Here is a 26,361-nt window from a genome sequence, read left to right on the forward strand (position 1 = left end):
CTACACAACCCCACCACCAGATGCTTAGACTCTTCTTGGTAGCAAAATGACTGCCACAGCTCCATACCTCACTGACAGTGTCTGAACCATCCTGTAGCTCCCTGATAGTTCCTTGCCCTCACTCTCATTGTCCTGAATTAGGTCATTTGCTGGGACTTGAACCGGCCACTGAGGCTGGAGGTGAAATATTCCAATTGGCTCAAACCGACCCCACATTCAGAGTCTAAGGGCTACCTACATCTTATCCAAGCTGCAGGGCTGAGGAGGAAGAGGGGGATCTCTCACGCAGGGACTGTAGTGGGCATGGGTGGAAAGAAATGGGTGTCTGTTTAGGTCTCTGTAGCTGGCCGAGAAGTCTGGACTCAATTAACTGTGCTTGCCATTGGTGTGTGCATGAGTGTGCAAGAAGTCCCAGACCCCACTAAGAGCCTTGAGCAAGGGGTGGTGTTTTCCAGGAGCCCTTCTGTGACAGAGGCTTGGCTTCAGTGCCAGGCTCCCCTTCCAGCAAAACTGTGATGGTTCTGGGCTGGTAGCACACCCCAGTAGGGCATGACTGCAGGAGCTTCTCCAGAGGTGGCCTATCTTAGCAGGATCTTTGCAGCCCCTGAGGGAGCTACAAACAGGTAATTCTTAGCTTCCTTAGGCCTGTGTTATGAAAAGCTTGAGTTACAAAATGCTCTGGCTATTAAAAACCTGCTACTGACTTTAACGGCAATAAAATATCTGCTGTTTATGAGTAATTAGCCACTTCTGGAAAAGAGCTCTATTCCTTGAAATTTATGGGGTGCCTTGATTTATGCATTTCATGGGGAGATGTCGTGTTACATCACATCAACCTGATGTAATTTGTTGCAAATCATACACGAAGGAGTGAATGGAAACATTCCCTTCTGCCTCCTGAAGTGTGTTTCTAAATGGGGGTGTCTTTGCCCCAACTCCACCTTTGCTCTTCTTACTTGCTTTCTCAGGAAAGACTTGGGGAATCTTGATCCTGAATGTCTTCAGTCCTGGGTACACTGGCTGCAGCCTCTGACCAGCCTTCAGGTGCTTGCTGGGAGGACTGCACGTCCCTGAGAATGGCAAAGACTCAAACATCTACAGCTGTCTAATGAGCAACCCATGACATGCCCTGGGCACTGCAGAGGACTGGGAGACCTATAGGGAGACATGCTTCCTGATTTTAGGAACCCTAATGTTGGTTAGTACACACAGGGCATGATATAATGAATGAGTCTAATTTTGCATTGTCTAATTGGAGGAGGAATTACGAAAAAGAGAGAGAATGGTGAGTATGGGATCTGGCAGGGGGAAGGAAATCTTTTTGTAGCAGCTAGATCCCCATTTGGCAGCTTAGAGGGTAGGGACAAGGGTATTCAAAATGTGTTGGTTGATCTGTGCATCTATTTGTCTGTCTGTGCATTATTTCTTCTTTCATCCACCCATCCATCTGTCCATCTATCCGATATCTACTTAACGCCTACTAAATTTCTTGATTGCTTAGGAGAAAACCAAGGAAAGAGAAACAGTCACATATTCACTAACTTGCTGTGTAACCATAGGTGGGTCATCCCCTATCTTTTGGCCTCAGTTTACCTATGTATAAAATGGGCACATCAGACTGAGTGACTAGCAGCTAGATGATCTCTGAGATTTCTCCACCCCTGCCAACCTCTGTACCATTGTCTATGCATCCCTCCCCTCAAGGAGCATCTCTATGCAAGTAGAGAAGGCATTCACAGCTCTCATTCATGGGATGGGGAAGTGTTCCCCAAGAAGTGGAGAGGAACTTGGAGGAGAGTGATAGGACATCAAATTGGATGGGGAGCAAGGATGACCATTTGGTGGAAGGCTTTGGCATGAACTCTGGTTTGCTGTGCCACAAGAAAAACAGTGACATTTGATCTTTGACCTTTGTACTTGATTGGAGACATCCCATGAGTGCAGGGGAGAGCAAGCAGAAACAGGCTGGCATCATGCTTGGGGACATTAACCCCCAGGAACATGAGCTCATTGGTTGGCTCTAGGTGTATCCCAGCAGGTTAGCTTCTTTGGCAGGACTGTTGGATGGTTTCTAATAGTTTTTTCTGGGTAAAGTAAAAAGCATAAGGCTTTGTCTTCTAACACCAAGGCCTTTTTTATTCCTTTTGGTCTCAGGCATACATCTGAAAGTGCTTTAAAGAATGCTCACCTTCCTAGTCTGGCTTCCTGCAAGCAACAGTCAATGGTGTTCAAGCACCCTGTGTGATAGCTCTGGGCTTCTGCCTTTAAAGGGAAGTAAGTGTTGAAACAAGGCCACTTTACTTCTTCCCCGTTCCACCTTGAGCATGCCAGGACTCTGGAGAAATTTAGGGTCCTCACAAGGTCTGGGTATAATCTCTAATATAATTATTTTAAAATGGAACATTGCTATTGTTTTAATTTGAGTTGGGTTTTTTTTTTTTTTTTTTTTTTTGCTTTCTAGCAAGGAGTGACATTTTTATGGTCATTAGCCATATTCCGTTTCTCCTGTGAATTGCCTGTTCACGTGGCTTTTGTCCAGATTTCTAATGGAGGTATTCAACTTTTCCTTATTTACTGGAAGTGCTTTTTAAAATAAAAAAAGGTAAAGTTATTAACCCCTTGTCTACTAGATAAGCCTGTGAGTGTGGGCTTTTCATGAGGCTTCCAAGTGGGTGGTGCTCAGCTGGACTGAGTGTGATTGTGGGCATGACAAGGGCCCAGCAGTGTTGACAATCAGATGATGATAGGAAGAGGAGGAGGAGTGGCTGCAACAAGCTCTGCACAGCACCTGCTTTGTGCCAGGCACTGCTTCAAGCACTTTACACCCATGACCTTGTTCGATCTCCCAACAACCTTATTATTGCCACTGTATCACAGGTGCATAACTAATGAGGAACCACCTTGGAGCTCATGGGCCCTCAGTTCTTCTGGAAGAAGACACAGTTCACCTTCCGGCAGCAGCAGCCATTTTTCCTTTGTCACACAGAATCCCAGATAAGAGACTCCTCCAGCAGCCCAAAGAGTAACAGTAGCTGCCTTGTTTGCTGCTAGTGTAGATGATAACTCTGCACCAAGCTACTGAAGTTTAAGAATGCCTCAGAGTTTCCTGATGGCCTCTCCTTGAGAAATAGCTCCTGCCACTTGATGTGGGGTTTGGGGTCAGACAGAGGTGTTAAGACCATGAGGATCAAGTTCAGCCTGTCCAGGGCAAGATGGACCACATGCTGATGGCCCTGGACCAGCCCGAGAATGGCATTTCCTCCCTTGTATGGAGAGAAGCATCAATTGCTTCATTTTTAATGTTTCCCCTGGTGTTCGGCATCAGTGAAGTTCAAATCCAGATTGGTGATGGTTCAGGATCAGGGCTTGGCTAGGAGGTTCATTCCCTGTCAGATGGGCCACAGAGACATCCATCAGGAGGCAGGGGAGAGACTGAGAGGCTGAGAGTAGTTGCTGGCCTAGCCAGACTGAAGCTGTGGCTCAGAGAGGGGCCAGGGCACTGGAGGCCACACAGCTATCTGGGCTGGGATGCAGGTGTGGTTCCAGGGAGTGGAGGAGCCCACAGGGGGAGCATCCAGGCCCGCCGATGCAGGCAGGGAGCCCAGTTGTCTGGCATGCCCAGCTCTGCTGCACGGCAGGGCGCCTGCTGGGAGAGGAGGCAAGTGCACCTGCTCTGGGGAGGTGTGTCGGTCATTCAGTTGGTACTTCCTGAGTGCCTGCTGTGCACAAGGCACTGTTCTAGGCACTTGGGAATGTTGCTCCTGTGGAATGTGTTGTCATTGTAGAGAGAAGGATTTGCAGCTGCCCCTGGCATTCTGTTCTGTTCTGGTTGGCCCTCTTATTCCTGACTGTGTGCAAGGGTCTGAATCTTGGGGTGACAGGATCTGGGGGTCAAGAAGGGAGGTGTCAGCAGAGTTTCACAGTGGAAGGTATTGTCCAGCAAGAGCAAGCAAACCTGGAAAGGGAGTGGCAGTGTCATCCTGCAGTGTCATCTCGCCCCAAGTGCCTCCTCTGTTCTGGGCACTGAGGAGACAGATGAACACGCTGTGGTCATTGTCCTCCAAAAGCTCCCAGTCCGAGTGAATGGTGCTCAAATGTTATCACAGTCTTGTGCTGTGGATGTTTTGGAGCCATCTGTCCTTTTGGTGATGAGCTCTGAGAGGGCAGGATGTTTCTGAGTCTTTTCTCTGCAGAGCCCTGCACAGTGCCTGGTACACAGTGGATAATCAGAAATTCTTAGTAAGTGAATGAATGAATGAATGAATGAATGATTTGCATGAGCACGTGTGAGATTGATGAAGGAAGCAGGGAAGTGACAAGGAGAGTGGGGTTTATAAAGGGCAGCTTGAAGGGCTTGGGTTTCAAATCAATTCAACCAGAATTTATAGGTGTCAACTGCAAAGCATTGGGTTTATGTCAGGTGTGAGCCCAGATGGGGCAGAGCATGGTGAGACAGAGATCCAGATAATCCACCATGAGACAGAGTGGGATTAGCTCTTTATGGGGAGTGGGAAGGGCAAGGGAAAGGGATTGGAAGTGGCTGCATGGATGGGGTGACTTTGAGATAAGACACTAGGGACCAACTTCTCACCTGACTCATGCCTCGAGGAGCAGAGGGTGGGTGCTGCCTTAGGGGTCTAAGACTGGCCTTGTGGTCTGAGTCTTCCTCCCTGGAACCCCCTTTTCTCCCCAAGGGTAGATGTTGTGCTAGAGGCCTGTAGCATTTGTTGCTTGGTCTATTCATTCATTCATTTCCTCATTCATTCATTTCCTCATTCAATCATTTATCCATTTGGTTGTTCCTTTTTTCATTCATTCAGCAAATATTCATGGAGACTCCCCTGGGCCTGGCTCTGTGCCAGGTGCTGAGGGCACCCCAGTGAAGCCAGTGGTCATGGTCCAGCCCTCACGGAACTCTGGAAGGATACAAACAAACCCAACCCAGTGTGAAAGCCACTATGAAGGGTGAAGCCAGGGCGTTGTGGAGACAAATGAGAGTGCTCCGGATCCGGACCTGGGGCATCAAGGAGGGCCTCCTGGATGAGGTGTTACTTAACTTGTTACAGATGTCAGGACACGGGGGTAAATGGGGGTTGCAGAGAGTGTTTCAGATGGGGCTGGCAAATGATACGCACAAAATGATACCAAGTTGCCCCCATCTTCTCCCTGAGAAAGGGGAGTTCTGTTTGAAATCACTGGTAGGTTGAAACAAGATGAGGCAGAGGATTCTCCAGCCTCGAGTCAGTCTTTATACCTCCTTCTTTTCTGATCATGCGTAGAAATTTGTCTCTGTCCCTGGAGTCCATCTGCTTGTGGTGGGAACACCCACGACTGGGACAGCAGCTCCCAGCAGCCCTGTGTCTGCGAGCTCAGCCAACACTCAGCCCTGGCTCCCACAGTACGTGTTCTGGCTGCTTAGGTTGGGGGACCAGTTGGTCAGTCCTCCCTTCTCTCTCAGGAGTCTGGACAGCCTGGTGATCTGTGCAGGAGCTAGGGATGCTAAACTGGGGAACCACAAGGGCCAAAAAGAACCAAGGACCTGGTCCACCCCTGGCCAGACTCCAACTGTTGGCCTCAGACCAGAAGTTGCAGGCTGTGGAGGATCTGATGGTCTATCTAGAGTTTTTGCTCAGTAATGACTGTGTGTACTTACAGGATGATATGTGTCTGAGCTTATGTCTTCGACAGGTGCCCCTGTGAATGAATCTCCCTGGGCTGACTTCTATGAATATTTCAAAATCAGGCTCCCTTTGATCACTCTTGCATATGTGCATTTTACATTATATTTAGTTTTGCACTGAATCAAATCTGAGGGCTCTGTGAAATGAAAGTAAACTGTTCAACACGATATCATAGTCCAGAAGTGCTCAGATGTAAACGGCTTTAATCAGGGGTGAGCTCGGCACCTGCTCCCCGGCCGCCGCTGCCCTCTGGGAGGAGTCCTGTGGTTGCCGGGGCAGGGGCGTGTTCTGAGGCTGCGGCTCCCCTCTACTGCCAGGTCGGAGCAGGGAGCCAGGGCAGGTTAATAGGGGATTAAATAGCTAACTTCCTGTTATGACCAAGTCTGGTTAAAAAGGGAGAGAGAAAGCCAGTGAGAGAGGAGTAATCAATACACTTCATGACAACTGCTGGTATCTTTTTCAGTTTCGCATTATCTTTTTAAAGGTAGGCCATTCATTAAGAAGCATATATATACAGTGCCCTTCTCTGATGGGGGTGGACAAGTTCAGATAAATCAATTACAGAGAATTATGGGGACACAACCTTCCCAAATCATCCCATCTGGGAAGAATAGAAACACTACTTTATTGCCTGGATTCTGGGGGTGAGAGCTAGGCTGTTGTTCACAAAATGCTGTACATTGGTGTGATACTCAGGGCAACTTCTCCTGTCCTGCACTGTGATCAATCATAAGCTCCGAGGACATAGAGGACTTTTGATAGGGTTGGGTTCTCCAGGAGCTACAGACAGGGGGCTGATAAGACACTCACTCTCACAAAGAAAGCTCCAGCAGAGGAGAGAAAACGTGACCTCCAGTAGCTGTGTATCAAGGGGCATCACGAGAAGTGTCTGAACAGTCCAGAGAAATTGCCTGGGGGTTCTGAGAAATGAGTGATCAGCTCCAGCCAGGGCAAATCCAGGAGGGCTTCCTGGAGCAGGTGAAACCAGGATGGTGCACTGGGGATGGATTTGGGATAGTTATGGAGAGGTGGGGGTGGGCTTCATGAGATTTGGGGAGTGGTCCTTCTATTTGTTTGCTGTTACAAAGAGGGAGAGGGGAGACCAATGCCTTCTTCCAAACTCTAACCACCCTCTATCTCTCACACATGGGGAGCCCTCACCACTACAAAAGCCCTGGCCTTCAGACGTTTGGCTTGTGGTCCAGGAGTTTATTTTACCCTTCATTTTTCTTTTTTTTTTATCCGTCTTCTCTGATCCACATTAGACAGAGAACTACCTCTTCTAGCTGCCCATAAACACAGAGTGTGTGCAGTTTTGAAGCTGTCCTCTTCTAGATTTTCTGGAGATGTGAGCACGCAAGCCCTGTGAGGGTGGCTGCCCTAGTGGAGGCTCTATAGCAGACTGGATGGTCCTGTGGCCTTAGGAGCTCAGCCTCTGGGCATCCTTCTTATAGAAATTTGCGAGAAGCACTAAGGTGGCTGCCTCTGGCACTGTGAGGCATACATGTCATGCTGTTACTCTGTTAAGAGCTTCTTGAGCTCCTGTTTTGCCCCAAATATAAACTCCAGCCTGCTCTGATTGACATTCAAGTTTACTCCCCTCCCAGTGCTTCTGTCCTGTCTCCCCTCTTTCCCTAAAACAGTCCATGCTTACTCTATGTTTTGCCCATGCTGATTCCTTTGTCCCACATGCCTTTCCTCCTCCTCTCTACCTAGGAACCTCCTCAAGGCTCAGCCAAGGCCTGGCCTCTTGTCCCATTGGTCTTCCTTCTCTTCTGTTTCCTGCACTCCTGCTTTGCTGTGCACAGCCTCACAGCATGCTGCAGATCTTTCCATTTCAGCATTTGACTGCAGCCTTCTGTCTTCATGGGTCTGTCTATTTCTCCCCCTCTGAGACCACTTTTAAAAGCAGAGAAAGACCTGGTCTTGCTGGTAAATTTCTAGGTCTGCCCATTTCTTGCCAATGTAGCGATTAAAAATGTTACTGAATGGTATGAGTTTCACTTTACAGGTGCACCAATAAGATTGGCAATGACAGCATTTTTATCAACCATTTTATGTGCCTTGGTTATGTCCTTCACCTCTTGGTATTTATTCTACTACCAGATTAAGGTGCTTTCTGAATCCAAAGAGTTAAAAAAAGTTCTCAGCATCTGAGAAAGATTATTGCACAGGTAGAGCTACCTACAATTTCAGTGACACATTTTCTCTCCCACAATCCCATTTGCCCTCACAAAATCCTGCAAAATGAGGACAGTTAATATCCATCTATTTTAGAGATAAAGAAACTGAGGCTCTGGCAGGTGCCCAAGGTCACACAGACACCAATGGAGGAGGCAGTTGGATTCACATTAACAGCGCTTCAAGTGTTGTTCTCTTCCTGTTACTCCAGTATAGTTGGGAGAATAACACACCTGACTCAAGACAGGAGAATGTGGAGTAATGTATTGGCCCTTACAGATATTAAGAAGACAGAAGAGTCTAGAAATAAATTTTCGTGTGACCTGGTCTACCAACCAGTGAGTAACAGACGTGCCACATTTCTCGATCCACACTGCCTGCCATGTTGGCTCTGCCTGCACCAGCCCCTGACATGCTTTCTCTCTGGAATGTACTGTGTGTTTCTACTTTCTGACACATGTGTTTGTGAGTCCTCCGCTCCTTGCTTGCCCATGGCTGTAGCCTCCTTTCTCCCATGCACTTCGCAAGTGAAGGAGCTAGCAGCCTGACTGTCAGCATCCAGCCCAGAAAGAATGAACATTGTGTGCACGGCAAAGGCCAGCCTGCCCACTAGCATGTCCTGCTTGGGCTCTGGAGTCAGGATTCCCAGCTGTATGACCTTGAGTGACTTAAATTTTCTGAGCCTCAGTTGCCTCCTTTTCAGTATTGGAATAACATAGCACCTCCTGTCTAAGTTTGTGTAAGGCTAAAGTGAGATAAGGATTGGGATGTACCTAGCTCAGCGTCGGTGCATGGCATTTTGATGATGAGGAGGAGAATGCTGTTGGTGATGCAGATGGTGATGATGCTGATGATGGTGGTGATGATGATGATGGTTATTGTTTTTTAAAAAATTATTATTATTGGGAGCTTACTCTGCCTGATAGTTTACGGTCTTAACAACCACTCCACATGCACTTGTTCTAATTTCATTCTCAGCACCCACTTGCCTGGCTTTGTGTTGTGTGGGTGGGAAGTGACCCAGGAACCCAGACCAGAAGTCTTCTCCACTCTGAGAAGGTGGCCAGGAGAGCCTTTGTGGTGGTTTTCCTTTCCTATCTGATGTGTTCATTTCCCTGTCTTCAGTTCTGGGCTACAGTTTCAACCCAGACTCCCAAAGCCAACATGGTAGAGAGACCTCTCTGCCCTTGAGAATTTTGAAATCATCCCAAGTCTGCAAGAAGAGGACACTTTTTCTTCCTCTTCCTTTTCCCAAGTCTTCCACCTCTTGTTTCACCAATGTGCAAGTTGCCTGGGCTTCGTGGGGTCTTGTGTTAAGCCAGCCCAGCCCAGCTGAGTCCTGCCCACTATTTCAGGCAGTGAGTGTCTTCATTTTGGCCAACGTTCTGTCCCCAGGGGGAGTTTGGGAGCTTGACCATACCCTGCAACTAGACTCCCTTGGTTCCACAGTTACCATACTCCACAGCCCGAATTAAATATCATATTTTTATTAATAAATTTAGCAAGGATTTAACTATTTCTGGCCCTGTCTCATAGCATTGTCTACACATCAGTCAAAACAGAACAGGTCACCCGTGCTGCCCTCCTGTTTATCTATTAATCATCCGGCAAATAAACCACTCAGTGTCCTGCCCACCTTGGTAACGTTTGTGATGTAATTTGTTTGGATGCCCAAATGTCACCAGCGTTGATTGTAAGAGATGAAAAAATGTACTTGCTCAGCATAGCAAGCTCTAGGCCAAAATGTAAGCATGAAATCTCTGGTTTATTTTTGTAATAATGTTTACAGCTGTTTAATGACCCTGAAAAGGTTCAGTAGTCTGGTGTTCTGTATTTCAGAACAGGAGTGTATTATGCTTATAACAACCTTAGTTAAACAGTTTGAGCTACAACAATTGGAAAAATAGTATTTAATAAGGAGCCATTGTATTCTAGGTAAAGTTTTCTTGATTACTGCTTACCCTAATAAGAATGCAAAGAGGGTTGCAGGGAAGGTCTGAAGGTCACTTGAGACCCCAGGAAGGGGGTGTACCAACTACCAAAAGTGCATGTTATGAGACTATTTTAAATAAAATCCACTACGGTGTTTGGAGCACCCCCCTCCCCGCCGGCCCCGAAACTCAAGTCTCAGACCTTGTAGAGCGAGCGCCTGGGATGTGTGGGACTCCTGTAAGGTTTCCAAGGCATCACTTTTAAGCACGTTGATTAAAAAAGGAAATATTTAATTGTGCTTGGCTAGACAACAATATTTCATTTTTAAAAATCCAGTTGAAATGGTTATTTTGAAAGTCATTTTATTTCCCAACTATTCTTTTTTGTGGTTTAAGGAAAAAACTCTTTCATGCAACTTACTGGCAAGATCTATATTTTTTGGACTATTCATAAGATTACTTTTTTTTTCTGTGCCAGCAAAATGAAACTGTGTTGTTGTGTAAAATTTATTTAGACTCATAGCAGCTGGCATTTCTGGTGTCCTGATAGTTTTAAATTTCATTTTGAGTGAAAGATACAATTAGCTTCTCTATTGGAAGAGTTAAGTGAAAACTTTTGTCATTGATATCACAGGAAATAGTCTTGAAGGCAGAAATGCAAAATCAAAATAACCATTAGCACCATCAAAGGCAGCTGGATGGCTCCTGTACCTGCAATGATGGGAATGATGAGACAGAATGTATTTTGATCATCTGTGCACCCAATGGTAGGTTTCATATGCAGAGAATACCATTGTCATGAAATGTGAAATTGCATAGCTCAAGAAGAAAACGTCTAACGTTCAGAAGCCTCCATCCCCCAGGGCCCCTGCCTGCATTCTGAGTTGGGGACAGGCATTTCCACACTGAGGTGAGAAATGCCATGGTGGCTGAGACTGAAGTCCCCTTCTTCATCAGTACTGACTGTCGAGTTAAGTGCCTGCATGCCCACTGTGACCCCAGTGCTCAGGACAGCTCGGTACTCGGGTGGATGTTATAATGTTTCTGTGTTAGATGGAGGCATCAGACAGGACATTTTATGGTGGCCTTTAACTGTCCAGCCTCAGGAAGGGCATTTGGCTGCCTTTTCAGAGTTAGGTAAATTATGTATTCACTGATTCCTTCCATCATTCAACCAGGGTTTATTGATTCTCTTCCTTATATGCACAGGCTGGGACCAGGAGCTGAAGGCGAGGGACAAGCTGTTCTCATTGTTTAGTAGTTTGTTTACTTGCTTTTAATTGTGCTGCGGGTTTTGCTACCTGGGTGAGAGGGTTAGACGAGTTACTGTAGAGGTTACTTAGAGGGTCCTGCTCAATCGCCATAAGCCCAGGACCACCGCCCGCCCTCTGCTGGCCCCTGACTTCCTGATGTGGGTCCTTCAGCTCCTGGATCATGGGTGCTGAGTCCAGGGCTGCTGAGTGAAGGACAGGTTGAGAACATGGGCTAAAGTGCTTCCTGGAAATAATGGCTATTCAGGTCCAGCACTGTGTGTGGATACGTACATCTCCCGTTTGTCAGGACGTGGCAGTTGAGGGAGGACCATGGGCTGTGACAAGAGTCCCCTCCAGGGACGCTGATAGGCATTCACTGCAGGGCCTGGGAGGGAGCAGCATGGTCCCAAAGTGAAGGCATGCTCCATGTGCTTGCTCCTTGGAGGGCTTGAGAAAGGAGTAATAATACCTTCCATCAGAGCGCCGGAATGCCAGCAGGCAGCCCCACCTCCTCCAGCCACAGCTGGATCCCCTCCTTTAACAGTGGGATAAACAATCCCTTGGTTTCCCAACACAGGCATTTGTAGAAGTTTCTTTAGTTCTACTAGTTAGGGAATCCCTGCTCCTCCCTCAACATGGACATACTTGATGCACACACACGCACATATACATGCATACATATATACTGCAGCTGCGATGGTTTCTTCTTTCTCTAACTTTGGATTCAGCCTCACATGGGTCTTTGCATTGTTTCCCTGTTATTTGTGGCCTTTGCTGCACTAGCCTCTTAGACCCTCAGGCCTTTGAGGGCAGGTACATAGAAAGCCCCTGGCAAATATTTACTGAATGGCTGAGGTAAAGGATAAATGAATTCCGGATGGGTGAAGTGTCAAGGCTGGAGAAATTGGGGCCGACCCAGGTTTTGCGAGTCCCAGGCCGGGCCTGGGGCCAGCTTGTCCTGCCTCGCCTGCTTTGGCCCAGGGACAGCACACCAATTACCCCATATTCTTTCCAAGAACTCACGCTCCTCTTTCTTGCTCTGAGTTAAGCAGCAGGCACTAGTTAGGACTGACCCATTCCAGTGGCCTCAGCTGCACCTGCTCATGTATTCACAGAGGATTCTGAGATGACTATTTGGTGGAGCTTTAAGTGGGGCTCTGCACAGGCTTCTCCTGGGCTCATTTGAGGGGTCCAGACCCATAATCCTGGGAGCATCTCCAGGGGAGCTGGCCATCTCATCTGAAACACTGGGATCTCCCACAGACCCCTGATGGTTAGTCAAGTTCTGTTGGGGGTAGATGCTCTCTGTCTCCTGGTGCCCACCAATTGGGCTGTCAGGGGTGGCCTAAGCCTGGGATGATTACCATGGGCACCTAGCATGAGACAGCTGGTGGTGGCAGTGGCTTTTCCTCTGCAGTTTCTGGACCTACAGCTTTTGGCTGGTAGCCAGAGACCCTTTCAACTCTGACAAACTCTGATTGTAGATGTTGTTGGTCTTATGGAAGGCTAAGGTTGGATCACATGAGGTCGAAGTGAGGGTGGATCTTCTACAGGGCTAGACTTCTTTTATGGGCTGTGTTTAACAGGGTCTATTCAGTCATTCATTCATTCAGTCAGGAAATACTGAACCTACACGAGCCAGCTCTGCTCTAGACCCTAAGGCTTCATTCTTGACCAAGACAGACATGCTCTCTGCCCTCATGGAAAAGAAGCATGTCTGTAAAAGGGTCATCAACAAAACGTTTCCCTCATGGTAAGTGCTATGAAGAAGAGAGTAAGATGATGGGATAGAGAAGGGTTAGTGGTGTCAACCTCAGACAAGGTGGGCCCAGAGTCCTTTATAAGAAGGGGATGTGTGGGTGCAGACCTGTATGATGAGAACGAGCCAACTCTGCAAAGAGCTGGGGCAGCACATTCTAGAACGTTCTATCCCTCAGCTGAGGGCTTTAGCAATGGCATCCAAAGATCATATACTTACAGGGGTTTAAAGAGCTTTGTTGGCTGTGAAAAAAAAAAATCTTTTTTGGACAGAATAAAAGAATTGCATACCCAAATCAAACATGCAAAGTCCCATGTTCGTTATTTGACAAGTTGAGCTGTTACTCGCACAGCGTGAATGGTGAGGGGGGTTTCAACTTGTTGCCCCTCATCCAACCCGATTTGCAGTCTTACTGCATTGCACATTCAGCCTCCTCTCCCTCCTGCTGAAGTGGTGTCAGCTCATCAGCAGCAACCTGAACATAGCCCTTCTTCCTGGACTCATGTCTTCTGAGCTGGCCAACTGGGCAGTTGTTGGAAGTGGGCCAAGCATGTTGGCTTTGGACTTTTCAAACTTCCACAGAGCCGTTGGGTGGAATTCTGGGTACTCCCATGTGGTTTCAGGGTCATGGTCCATGTTAGCTCAGAAAAGGAGCCAGCATAGCTGGATGGGGCTTGAAGATGGATAAAGGGATCCAGACAGGGTCCTAGGGACTGATAGTCTCCACCTAGAGCCTCCAGCAACCTCTGCACTCTGGGCCTGCTCCTCCCTGCTGGACAATGGGCACCTCCTTGCTGGACAATGGAGCTGGCTGGTCTTGTCCACCATCGTGTTTTCAGGGCCAAGGATAGGGACTGGCACACAGTGGGAGGAACTCAGTAAGTTTGGTGGACGAATCCAAGAATCTCCACGGGAAATTAGCTCCTTTCTGACCGGTCCCCAAAATGGGCCTGCTTTTTTATTTGAGTGTAGACTGCCACCAGAAACAAAAAGGATTGATGGCAAATTGGAAGCCTTCTTTTACTGTAAGTGATCATGAGCCTCTGTGTGTTTCTGCACAGTTGTGCATATCTTTTTTCGTGGTCACAGTTAGCCCCACACCATGATTTTAGTCCATCTTTCTCCTGCAAATAAGCATCCATGTCTGTTTCTTCTCTTCTCTTGCAAGATGGACTCCCAGTCTCTCTCCTCTTGCCAAGGAAGTCAGGTCTCCCTTTGGAGACCCTCCATGCCATGCACAATCTGCCTGGCAGGAGGCCCAGCAAGCAGCAGACCCTGCTGGGGCTGAATGTATTTCCTCTATAGTTGAGCTCTGTCCTTACGGGTCCCCTCGGGAATCGCTTGGCCCAGGAATCAATCCTGGCTGGGGTTAAGTGCTGATCCTGGACCACCTGGCTGGTCAACACATCTAAACATTGGGATACAAAGAGGAGAGATGTGCACAAACCATTCCAATGACAGGAAACAAATTTGGACTCCTTCAGGTGGAAGACGTATCTGGAAATAGAAGGACCCCAGATGTGGATTTATTGCCTTTCAAAGTTGAGCTCCCTACATGCTCTAACGTGGAAGGAGCTGTTCCCTTCACCCCACCCGGAAAGGTCTGGGTTTAGCCATTCTGCACAGGCTGGAGAGGAGGCAGAGAGGACTATTAAAGGCAATTATGCAGACCAGCTTTGAGTGTTAGTGTTTAACAAACAGCTTTGAGTTCTAATTTTCTGCAAAACACATACTGCAGGTACAATTTGTACTCATTACTGGGTATTGAGAAAGTTATTAAAAACACTCAAACTTGGTTGAGACTTCCTGTGGCATCATCCCTGGATTTTAATTGGTTTTTATCTAGTTCTATAAAGGATCTCTTAAAGCCCAATCAAAGTCCCTGCCTTGTGTATCTTGCCAGTTGAAGGACAGGGAGAGCCCATTATATGATGCAAGTCTTTACTTCCACCCAAATTTGAACAGTCTCCCCAATCCACTAAGATTCTGTCATGAGATAATTTATACTTCTCTTGATAGGCACAGTTACTAAATGACAAAATAACAGTGTTTCGTAACATAAGGGTTAAATCTTAATCTCTGAGGTTTGCAAAGCCGCTACTTGCAGTCTCCTTAAAATTTAATATACCTCGTTAATGCTTCCTTGCAAACACTGAAGGATTTTTATGATTATAATCATGTGTTACAGCACCTAGTACTGTTTCTAAGCAGCATACTAATCAGCTTAATGAGATATTACTGCACTTTTTGTTGACTAAAGCAAAATCCCTTTTATTGTTCTAAAGCCTGTCCTTTACTTTATTTTTTCCCAAAACATTATCTTGTTTTATTATGTACCAGTAAATATCATGCCATTGGGGTGTTTTTTGTTTTTTTTTTTTTGGCCAAATCATAAAATGATCTCTTTCATCTTAGACTGGCGAATGTATTGAATACAGAGAAAGGAAACAAAAGTTCCGAGTGAGTCTATTTGGTTTTGCAGTTAAAGCCATTCTGCTCTAAGACAAACTTTGGACTAAACCAACAGGTACAGGTGCTACAAAGGGGGGAAAGGAGAAAAAGTTTAACACGTAAACCCTTGATTTGTTATTAGGTGTTGAAAGTGGTAAAACATTAATAATTTAAATGTGAATGAATAATTGCAATGTGTAAATAGAAAATACAAGGAAGACGATCTATCGCCAAAACAAATTGGAGGAGTGATGCCATATTGCATAATTGGCATTTAATAATTCATTTTTTTATTATTGTTTTGGACTCTAATTCCTTAGCATTATTATGTGTAGGTAAGGCACGAAATGCAAATTTCCCACCAGCTGATGCTGTCAATTCATTGCTCCACAGTACCTGGCACAGATCTGTACTCTCTCTTTATTTTCAGGGATGGAAGAAGCCAGTCTGTGCCTTGGAGTGTCCTCAGCGGCTCCGGAAGCTGAGCCCCACCTGAGCAGCCCGGTCCTCAACGGCCAGTATGCCATGAGTCAGAAGTTACACCAGATCACCTCCCAGCTCAGTCATGCCTTTCCCGAGCTGCATCCGCGGCCCAACCCCGAGGAGAAGACCCCCGCGCCCCTCGAGGAGAAGGCCCACGTGCCCATGAGTGGCCAGCCCATGGGCGGTCAGATGGCACTCCTGGCCAACCAGCTGGGCCGGGACGTTGACACCAGCCTCAACGGGCGGGTGGACCTGCAGCAGTTCCTCAATGGGCAGAACCTGGGCATCATGTCCCAGATGAGTGACATCGAGGATGATGCCCGCAAAAACCGCAAGTACCCGTGCCCTCTCTGTGGCAAGCGCTTTCGCTTCAACAGCATCCTCTCCCTACACATGCGCACCCACACGGGCGAGAAACCCTTCAAGTGCCCCTACTGTGACCACCGGGCGGCGCAGAAGGGGAACCTGAAGATTCACCTGCGGACCCACAAGTTGGGCAACCTGGGGAAGGGGCGCGGGCGGGTGCGCGAGGAGAACCGCCTGCTGCACGAGCTGGAGGAACGGGCCATCCTGCGGGACAAGCAGATGAAGAGCAGCCTGCTGCAGCTGCGGCCCGACCTGAAGCCCCTGCCACACGCCCAGCAGGCCCCGCTGGCCGCCTGCAACCTGGCCCCGCCCGCCAACCACAGCGTGCCGGACGTGGCCAACCCGGTGCCCTCGCCCAAGCCGGCCTGCGTGCAGGAGGACGTGGTGGCCCCGGCGGCTGGCTTCCGTTGCACCTTCTGCAAGGGCAAGTTCAAGAAGCGGGAGGAGCTGGACCGCCACATCCGCATCCTGCACAAGCCCTACAAGTGCACGCTGTGCGACTTCGCGGCCTCGCAGGAGGAGGAGCTCATCAGCCACGTGGAGAAGGCCCACATCACAGCCGAGTCGGCCCAGGGCCAGGGCCCCCACGGCGGCGGGGAGCAGTCGGCCAACGAGTTCCGCTGCGAGGTGTGCGGCCAGGTGTTCAGCCAGGCGTGGTTCCTGAAGGGCCACATGCGAAAGCACAAGGACTCCTTCGAGCACTGCTGCCAGATCTGCGGCCGGCGCTTCAAAGAGCCTTGGTTCCTCAAGAACCACATGAAGGTGCACCTCAACAAGCTGTCGGTGAAGAACAAGTCCCCCAGTGACCCCGAGGTGCCAGTGCCCATGGGCGGCATGTCCCAGGAGGCCCATGCCAACCTGTACTCCAGGTATCTCTCCTGCCTGCAGAGTGGCTTCATGGCCCCGGACAAAGCCAGCTTGAGCGAGCCCAGCCAGCTCTACAGCAAAGGGGAGCTGCCCATGAAGGAGAAGGAGGTCCTGGGGAAACTGCTGTCCCCCATCTCTGGCATGGCCCATGGCATCCCCGACGGGGACAAGCACTCCCTCCTGGGATGCCTCAACCTCGTGCCGCCTCTGAAATCCAGCTGCATCGAGCGGTTGCAAGCGGCTGCCAAAGCTGCAGAGATGGACCCGGTGAACAGCTACCAGGCCTGGCAGCTCATGGCCAGGGGCATGGCCGTGGAACACGGCTTCTTGTCTAAAGAACATCAGCTGCAGCGCAACCACGAAGACACTTTGGCAAACGCTGGGGTTATGTTTGATAAGGAGAAGCGGGAGTATGTGTTAGTGGGGGCAGATGGCTCCAAGCAGAAAATGCCTGCTGATTTGGTTCACAGCACTAAAGTGGGCAATCCGAGAGACCTGCCAAATAAGCTCGACCCTTTAGAAGGCAGTCGGGATTTTTTGTCACATGGGCTGAACCAGACGCTTGACTATAACCTGCAGGGTCCCGGGAACATGAAGGAGAAGCCCACTGAGTGCCCGGACTGTGGCCGGGTGTTCCGCACCTACCACCAGGTGGTCGTGCACTCGCGTGTTCACAAGCGGGACCGCAAGGGCGATGAGGACGGGCTGCACGCGGCCCTGGACGAGCGGCGTGGCTCAGGCAGTGACCAGGAGTCCCAGTCAGTGAGCCGCTCCACCACGCCCGGCTCCTCCAATGTCACCGAGGAGAGTGGGGTCGGAGGTGGCCTCTCCCAGACCGGGAGTGCCCAGGAGGACAGCCCACACCCCTCCTCACCATCCTCCTCAGGTAGGTCTGCTGGGAAGGTGGGGGAGAAGCAGCTCACAGAAGGGCCCTGCCTGGGCTGCCTGGTCCTGCACACAGGCCTCAGGTCAGCTCTGAGGTCAGGGTAGGTTGATGGCGTTGATGGGTGGGCTGGATACTGGATCACGCCTTTCTTTCCTTCAGGCTGTCGTGCCTCAAGGGAAGGGCTGTCATTTCACCTCTTTGGCCTTCCCTTGAACACTGGCTACCAGGACAGTAAGTTGATCCTCCTCCCATGTAGTGGAGATGGCCGGGTGGCACTTTTTTCAGTGGGTCATAGCCCGCCCTTTTCCTGCAATTGATTAGTCCCATGTTATACCCTGACCCGGCTGCTACCACTTCGTGTCTGGAACCTGCACGGATGTGCAAGTGGAAGTTCAGACCCTTGCCATCTTTTTCCTCTTTGTATATTCTCGTAATTCTCTCGTTTGAGCCCCCAGGTCTCCCTCTCCAGACCAAACCTGTCTCCTGTCCTCTTCTGAAATTACAATGTAACATACCTGTCAGGTTCGTTTGACCTGATGAACTTTACCACTTTCCTCTGATGGTTTGGAAAAACACAGAGGTTTGAGACACAGATGCGCAACTGCATTTCTTAAATTGTACTGTGTTCCATGGGCGATACAGCTTTGGGGTCTAAAATAGCAAAGCAGAAAATCTGTCATCAAAATGTCTGTGAAATGCTGAAGCTTCCTGGCCCAGTTTTGGGGGAAAAAAAAACACACTAGCCTAAGACAGTTAAATTAAAATCACTACCTAACAGCAGGTAGGGTGTTGCCTTTATCCATATTTCCAAAGCCCCTTACTAATGGATAGTAAATTGAAAGTTATATCTCTAGCCCTTTATAAAGAAAGCACCTCGCTAATACTGTAATCATTCTGCAGCCTAACAACAGAGGAAATCATGCCATAACAAATACCCTGTTACTAATGGCAACATTGATTTCTGCAATCAGCCATTAAGTCTAGAAAATGAAAGACAGTTTGAGACACCTCGAGGCACTGTATTGCCCACTGTTAAAGATGTGGCAGCACATTGTCAAGGGTCATTTTTTACGCATAAAAGTTTTCTCTTCTGCCCCCTGCCCCCCCACCCCTATACCCCCCGACACCCCCACACTTCTCAGTTTCGGTAAATATTTCAGTCTTGGAGGCAATTCACTGCTACAGTTATTAAGTAGATGCCAGTTTAGTTTTGTTGTTATTGTCATGCTTCAGCATACCCTTCTTCTAGGACAAAATTAGTATTAGAATAAAGTGTGAGTCTATTGGCTTATTACAGACCAGTAAAGAATTGTTAAGACACATAAATCTGAGCTGCACATTCCAGAGATTTCGATAGCACTTAATGCCGCTGCTTAAATACCCATGAAACACACTGTCTACTCCTGGAGTCCCAGACTCATTTGTGATTTATTACTGGTGAGACACTTTGGAAGAGTCTAACCAGGAACATGAAGACCACGGAAGGGTGAGGGTATACTACATGGAGTGTCTACTACCCAGAACATACTAGGATACAAGAGAAAGATTTTCATGTCACCCTGCCCAACAGGGGGAACTCTATAAAGGTGGATCTCTATGCCGCAGAGGCAGCAAACTGCTAGACTTGTCACTGTCCGGGGGACTGTTTCCAACCTCATCGGAAGGGTTTCCCTCTTCTGGGGAGTGTAGTCTCACTGTTTCTGGATAGGGGTCCTTTAATGGGCAGAAAACAGAGAGCAACTTGGCTCCCCTAAGTTTTTGGAGTGACATTGACTGATTTCCATCTCTCTCCCAGAACCACTGAAATGAAAAGGTCTCATCAGAATATTCTGACAACAAATGCTCAGCTTCATTAATGACGTGTTTACCGTGTTTTTCTCACCTTCTGGCCAAGTGATAGCCTCGTGCTATTCCTATCTCTTTTGCTTCCCTATCTCTAAATACTCTGTTGAAAAAACCCATTTTGCTTAAAAGAACCAACCGTGCTTATGACTCAAAAGAGAATTATACTTGAGTTGTGGTTATCTTCACACTTTTATTTCTCTCATTGAAGTATTTTACAATTGTGAATACTGATTCTTTCATTGCTGGTTGACTTCTTTGTTTTCTTCATATTCAAATTAGACCCTTTCATAATTTTCTGACTAAGTAGGAAAATTGATGGCATACCAGTATGCAGCCCAAATCAGCTGCACGTCTGGGGCATTCAGGTTTTTCTGGGATTTAGGACTCTTAACCAAATCTGGTTAGTCTTCCCTCTTATTTCTAACAAGTATGACTTGTATAAAGCGTGATTAAAATAAGCATTTAAATAAAAATCTTCACACAATAGGTATTTTCTTATTACCTGTTAAAGAGAAACCTGCAAGGTGAAGAGGAGGGAAAAAAAATCTTTAAGCCCTTAAGTAAAGAAAGAAGTACTTATTAAGGCTTCTATTAAGAAATAACTGCAAAACACGGTTTTACAAATTTCTCAGACTGCATAACAATGTCGCAAAACTTAATTTGCATCACTTGATTCTTTTTTTGTTGAAAACTGGGTCAGTAGGGCCTGAGAAACTATTTTTTCAGATCTTAACCAATGAATTCTTCTTTATAAATCGCTGCTCTTAACATGATAGTAGTTCTGAATTCATCATAAAAAACCTTTTTACAGAGCCTCTTAGAACAGATCTCTAGAAGGAGGCTTACAATGAGTGGCAGAGTCGTCCTTTGTTATCTGATGTAATTCTTTGCAAAGGAGGATTGGGAACGGAGTGGCTGTTTAAAAATGTCTTGCTCAGACCGAGACGAAGAAGGGGTCAAGTTTGCAATCAAACAGTTATTGCCGAGATGGGCGACTGTCACTGGCTAGGCTAATGTGGGATGCAGCTGTTTGTTATGTGAGTAAAAGAATGTTTGAATCAGTGAACATGTGAAAATGATTCCAGTGAACCAGAAAATGTGTTTGTTCTTTGGCTCTCCAAACTGCTGAGAACCAAGCTTAAGATCAACTGCGAAAACTAGGACCTTTGACAAATTGAGAGGTCATATTTTCTAACAGAAAATGGACAAAACTAGTCACACAGATCACTTCCCCATCTTTTCCCTTTGTTTTGTTTTTGTTCTGTTGTTGTTTATTTGACTTCCCAATAATTTCACATCATAGTAGATGTCATTTCTGCTTCCGTGTGCAATGCAAAGAGAAACTATTTGGAAAGCAGCAGCTTGTAAATTTTACTCTTTTATGACATTTAGAAAACAGGGTGACTGTTCTGATGCTTCCTCATTTCCTGCTTGCGTGCAAGCACTCTGATGGCATTAATCTTTGCATCTTTCCCTAAAACCTCTTCTAAGACTGTATTTGGATCCTAGCTTTACTCTGAGTCAGAAAACGACCAAAGTTCTGTTTCTTCAGATTTTGCTTTGGAAATCACTCTCAGAATAATTAAAACTTAATGTACTAAGAAACGATACTGTTCATTATATCCAACAGGGCAGTTACCTTCCGAATTCCCCCCTAATTTTGGAGTGGGGATAATTGAAGTGTTGATGGTGGGAAGGGGTAATTGAATGCTTTGACCCTCTGTTCATTAAATAAAGTCGGCTAAGTTACATGGTCAATGGAAAGCCAGGGAGAGATGCGAAGATGAAAATATCGTTAACCCCTACTACTTCTAGTATAATATTTTGAGATGGATAAGGATTATTTGATCAGCTGGGCTAAAAGCCTTGCAGGGTCCTCTTTTGTTGCCTGAGCCGCATTCCTGAAATGCTGGGTCTCCATCCTGTGTAGGCCCATTGACCACAGCATCAAAGGCCTTTATCCAGGGCTCCCTTGCATTTACATCGGGTGTATAGTGATATGATAGATTTTCTTTCTTTTCCACCTCTTTTTCTCATGTGGCTCCCCCTCCCTGCCCCCATTCATGATAACCACTGCCTGCTCCACACAAACAAATCCAGGCACCCAAAAGAAGAAAAAAAAAAAAAAAAAAGAAAAGAAAAAAGAAAAAATTTAAGTCTGAGGATTAAGATCTTCTTCTTCTTCTTCTTCTTCTTTTTTTTTTTTTTGCTTGTGCATTCCAATTGTTCTTAAAATATTTGGCAATGTCAATTAGTAACTGAGCAGAGTTAGCTGATGAACACAATTTTCCAGTAGACTGAGCACCCTATTGTTGCCGAGCGAACAGCAGATTTCTGAGGTCATTATCATTCGCTGGTTGCTTGGCCCAGCTGCTTCCTGCTGCAAAAGCCAAACTTTATACTGGAGCTCGGGGATGGCTGCAGCAACAGGGGTCTGGGAGGGGGAAGAGAGGAGCTGGCTGCAGAGCCGAAGACAGTCATTATCAGCAGAGGAAACAGAAAGTAAAAGTTTCCAGGCAATTGCAGGAAAACCAGCCTATCAGACTCCTTCCTCCTCTTCCTTTCCAACCACCTTCCACCTCCAGGCAGGGAATTAAAAGGACGAGGGGACACCCCCTCCCCCCGGGCATTGTGGCAACTAATCTCTTTGCTGAGCAGAACTTTGGAAAACAATAATCCCATTTATAAATTTACTTAAAAAATGTTAACCCAATCTAAAAAGCATGTGAGTGATTCCCACATAGATGGTCTCCTTCATTTTTAATCCAAAAAAAGAAAAGAAGTAATTTTTTAGATAATATAAGTAACTTGAAATTAGTCAACTTGGGAATGACAAACAAGCCACATTATTTAATTTTCCAGGGGAAACTTTTGAGCAGAGAATCGTCTGAAATTCCTTGTAAAATCGAATTTAATGTCGAAGGCTCCCTCTACCTACCCAGCTTCCTTTTTCTCCTGTTCCCCCTCTGCCCCCCACCCCGGCCCCCTAATTTGGGAGCTGGTTCAGTGAGATGAAAAGCTGCATTTTTTTTTAAAGCTCAGCTGTGAAAGCTGAGCGCCATATGCAGCCCTTCCGTACCCGCCATGGAAGTGTGTGCAGGCGGCCACCGTGTTTGTGGAGATTTACGGAGGCTCAGCTCGTGTGTGCCGAAGCTGTGCCCAGGCGGACGCTGGCCAAGGCTCTTCCTTGAGCTGAGAGCTGAGGTGGCCGCCCGCCCAGACAAATATGCTGGCCCAGCCTCGGGCTGACTCCTGGGGAGTGTCAGGTGGGGCAAGGGTCAGAGGCCAGAGTGACCTCCCCCTGGCCTGTCCTCTCTCCGCTGGGTCCTGGGCTGGGTCTGTCCACTCCGGGCAAACTGCTGACTTTGGGATTAAAGTAGCTGTCAGATGCTGGTTACTTTGGGGCTGTCACATCATCTTCCTCCTTCCCTGGGAGCTGGACACTTACCAGCAGCTCCTTTTTATAAACTTCCCATCCACTCAGTGAACTTTTACCACCTTGCGTTTAGAGGCAGTTATTTGGGGATACTCAGTAACCCTCTGGGGCTTTGGCTGTCTCTTGTACCGCTTCACATGAAGCTAAATATCCCACTTCCTCCGGGCTGCCTGATGCGCTGTCACTTAGCATCTCAGAAATTATACTGGCTTTAAAAGTCTTCAAATTGGGAATGTGACATAAAAGTTGTGTGACATAAAATCCCAGAAGCAGAGCCCCTTCTGTGTTCCTGTCCATTCCCAGGACACCGTTTGGTATGTGGGGATTAGATTCTGGGCTGCAAGATCACTCACCCTACCTTTGTTTACCCGATGGCCACTCTGCCCATCCTCAGGGTGGGCACTGCGTTGCCAGGGCTCCCCTCTTTCTCTCCATGCATGCTTTGAAGTACCCTGCATTCCTGTCCAACCAGCCCTCGGAAGCCCAGAGCTCGTGAGAGGCCTCACTGAGCTTTCCTTCCCCACGCATGTTAACCCAAAGAACAGAAACGTTCATTTACATCTAAATTTAATGATAATAAGGAAAACACAGATTAGCTAAGGACAGTTTACAATGAGGCAGAGAATTCAGCAGTTGATTTTCAAAACAGAGAATGAAGCATTAGCTGCGTGATTCCCATGAACTTGAATGGGAGGTTCCCAACTCAGGTCCTGGCCTCCACCTTGGGTATGTTGGGGCTGGGATTAGCAGTTTGCTTTGCAAATAGCCACAGTGTGTCCTCTGCTTGATGGTTTGGCCAAAGCAGGGATCATGAGCTTCCAGGGTCTGTTTACTGTGCCTTCAGTTAACTGGGAACTTATGCCCAACGTGTTTTTAGCACTGCCAGGGGCCACTTGTGCAGAGCTGGGGCAGACCGTATTGGTGGGTGGCTGGGGCCAACCCAAATCCCTTCTCTACCAGGGTGTTTATCCTTGAAATCCCTTCTCTGTTCTGAAGGTTCGTGCCCCCTCCTGAGAAGCGTACTCCTGGGAAGGGTCAGGGAAGAAAGGATCCTTGCTTTGCCCCTCAGCCGATTTTCTAGGTTAACCCCTGCCTCTGAGAGAAAGTTCTGATAGGTGTCCCTGATGTCTGAGAAGGTTGGGGACAGGGCCAAGTTTCAACAAGCACCCTGCTTTACTGGCCCTCAAGATTCCATTGGGAATCCATTGGGGAAGAAGTGTGTTGGGAGCATTTGGAAGCATTCAGAGCCTGTGAACTCAGAGAAGTGTGCAGTTAACTCCATTAACCGTGGAGCTGTTTTGGAGCATTGATGGTAGGGGTGGAGAAACACCTGCAGAGATCAGAAGATTGGATTTGTGCAAACTTCCCAAATTCGTGATGATTGGGCTGGAACCTTTGCCATCTGTGACCCTTGGGCCTGTGTGCTGCCTTTCTGGGCCCTTCCTTTCCCTTTACTTCCCTCTCCTCTGTAGGCCTCTGAGGGGCGCATCTCCCCACAGTTGTTGACTGAGCCGGCACTTAAAGGAAAGAGGAGGGGGCTTGGCCAGGCTTGCAAATGCAGAGAGGAGAGGAAATCTCTAGGAGGGGCCCAGGGCAGAGGCTGGGTGGGCAGGTGGTGGGGAGACTCTGATCTCCCTGGGAAGTGAGCGTCGCTGCAGCTGAGAGGAGCCCTGGGTCCCCCTTGCCTTTTCCTGGCAGAATGGGGTGATGGCAACATTTACTTAAGCTGTGGAGTTTGGCACTGCCACAGCCAGGCGCCATCTGGAAAGCCCTTCTCAGAAAGCTATGGACCCTCCCCAAAGGAACTTAGGGGAGCAGGACTTGGGCAGAGTTTTGGGATTTTTTTCTTGGGCAGAACCTGAGCATCGAGGCACCTGAGCAAGGCTGGGGGTCCTCTGGGAGCCAGATAGCTAAAACAGGTCCTTCTTGGTGTACATGCAGGCTTTCTCTCTGCCAGCCTCTCCAGTTAATTCTTGAGCCAGGTCTCGTTTAGCTTTGCTTTGTCAGAGAGTATTCACTTTCCCGGGGCTGTATTTCCATCTATTTATTTTGTATTGCATTTTGCTTACTGTCTCTACCTAAGTCCTTGCATGTGGTGGACGTGATGGTGCAGAGGCAGCCATGACTGTCCTGGTTAGTTACTGATACAACACTGTAATACCAGGGCAGATTAGCATAATGTCAGAAATGAATACTGTGCCTCTGAAGTGTGCTGGGGAGACAGGAGCTAGAACTTGGCTCATGACAAACAGGGCCAAGCTAAGCACAGAGATTTGCCACCATCCTTTCCCTGATCCACATCTTCAAAAAAAACTACAGAATCCCAAAACAATGCATGTCTGAACACCATCAATAGCTACCTGATGGGTGGGCCAAGGCAGCACAGCAGCTGTGCTAAAAGCAAGGGCAGCAGTCCAGACAGAATGCATTCGCCTCCCGTCCCCAATATCACCACCACCAAGAGAAAGTTGTCCGGGGCTTAGCTTCTTGTGGGACCCATTTCTTTGTTGCTGTGAGCCTTGGGGTTTTTGTGTGACATGTGGCATGTGTCTGAGAAAAGTGAGAGACACAGCACAAGCTGACTCTTTGGCTGCGCTGCCCACCATGCCACATGGGGGGCCAACCCTCCTCTTACGGGTGCCCCGCCAGGATGCTGACGTGGATGTAGGCACGAGGTAGCGGGTCGTGGGTGGGCTTGGCTTGATAACCTCATCACTTGCTTTCAAAGGATGGGGTTGTTTTTCAGCTGTTCTTGGGAGGCAGTGTATACCTTTGGGGAACCTCCATATGTTTTTGCTCTGTGCCTTGGGTTCGGGGCATTGCACAGAGGAATCAGTTCTTCCTTTTATGGTGGCACTTGGTGGGACTGGAATTTTGGCCAATACTCTTTTCTTTCCTTTTGTTGGACTTCAATTCCAAAGCCATTTGATGCATGATAGAACAGGTCCCCACCATGGTGCTCTCTCCTCCTCTTCGTTAAAGTAATGTCCAGAGACTCTTAACTCGGTGGTTGTCATCTGTAGTTTTTGGACACCCTCAGTTGTGTTCAATCACCTTGAGAGGCATTTTGGAACACTTCCAACTTGTTACGTTGAGTTCAACATAAAATCTATGCAGTAGTTGTTTCCTTGAAAACCAACACAGATATGTGCTTCTCTTTATTGCTAAATATATTTTGCTTAATTTGTTGCTAAAATATGTTTTAATTAAAAAAAAAACTTT

General features: G+C 47.6%; 1 protein-coding gene across 2 annotated transcripts in view; it reads left to right on the forward strand.

The window, feature by feature from the left end:
- The first annotated feature begins 15,688 nt into the window (after positions 1–15,688).
- ZNF536 (zinc finger protein 536) overlaps positions 15,689–26,361 on the forward strand; it is a 227,704-nt gene continuing 217,031 nt past the window's right edge. For both annotated transcript variants that reach the window (XM_063108880.1, XM_063108881.1), the window contains exon 1: positions 15,689–17,858. In XM_063108880.1, coding sequence (XP_062964950.1) covers positions 15,689–17,858 — 2,170 coding nt within the window. The remainder of the gene's footprint in view (positions 17,859–26,361) is intronic.

The sequence above is a fragment of the Cynocephalus volans genome, chromosome 10 (genome assembly GCF_027409185.1).
Source record: "Cynocephalus volans isolate mCynVol1 chromosome 10, mCynVol1.pri, whole genome shotgun sequence".
NCBI lineage: Eukaryota > Metazoa > Chordata > Mammalia > Dermoptera > Cynocephalidae > Cynocephalus > Cynocephalus volans.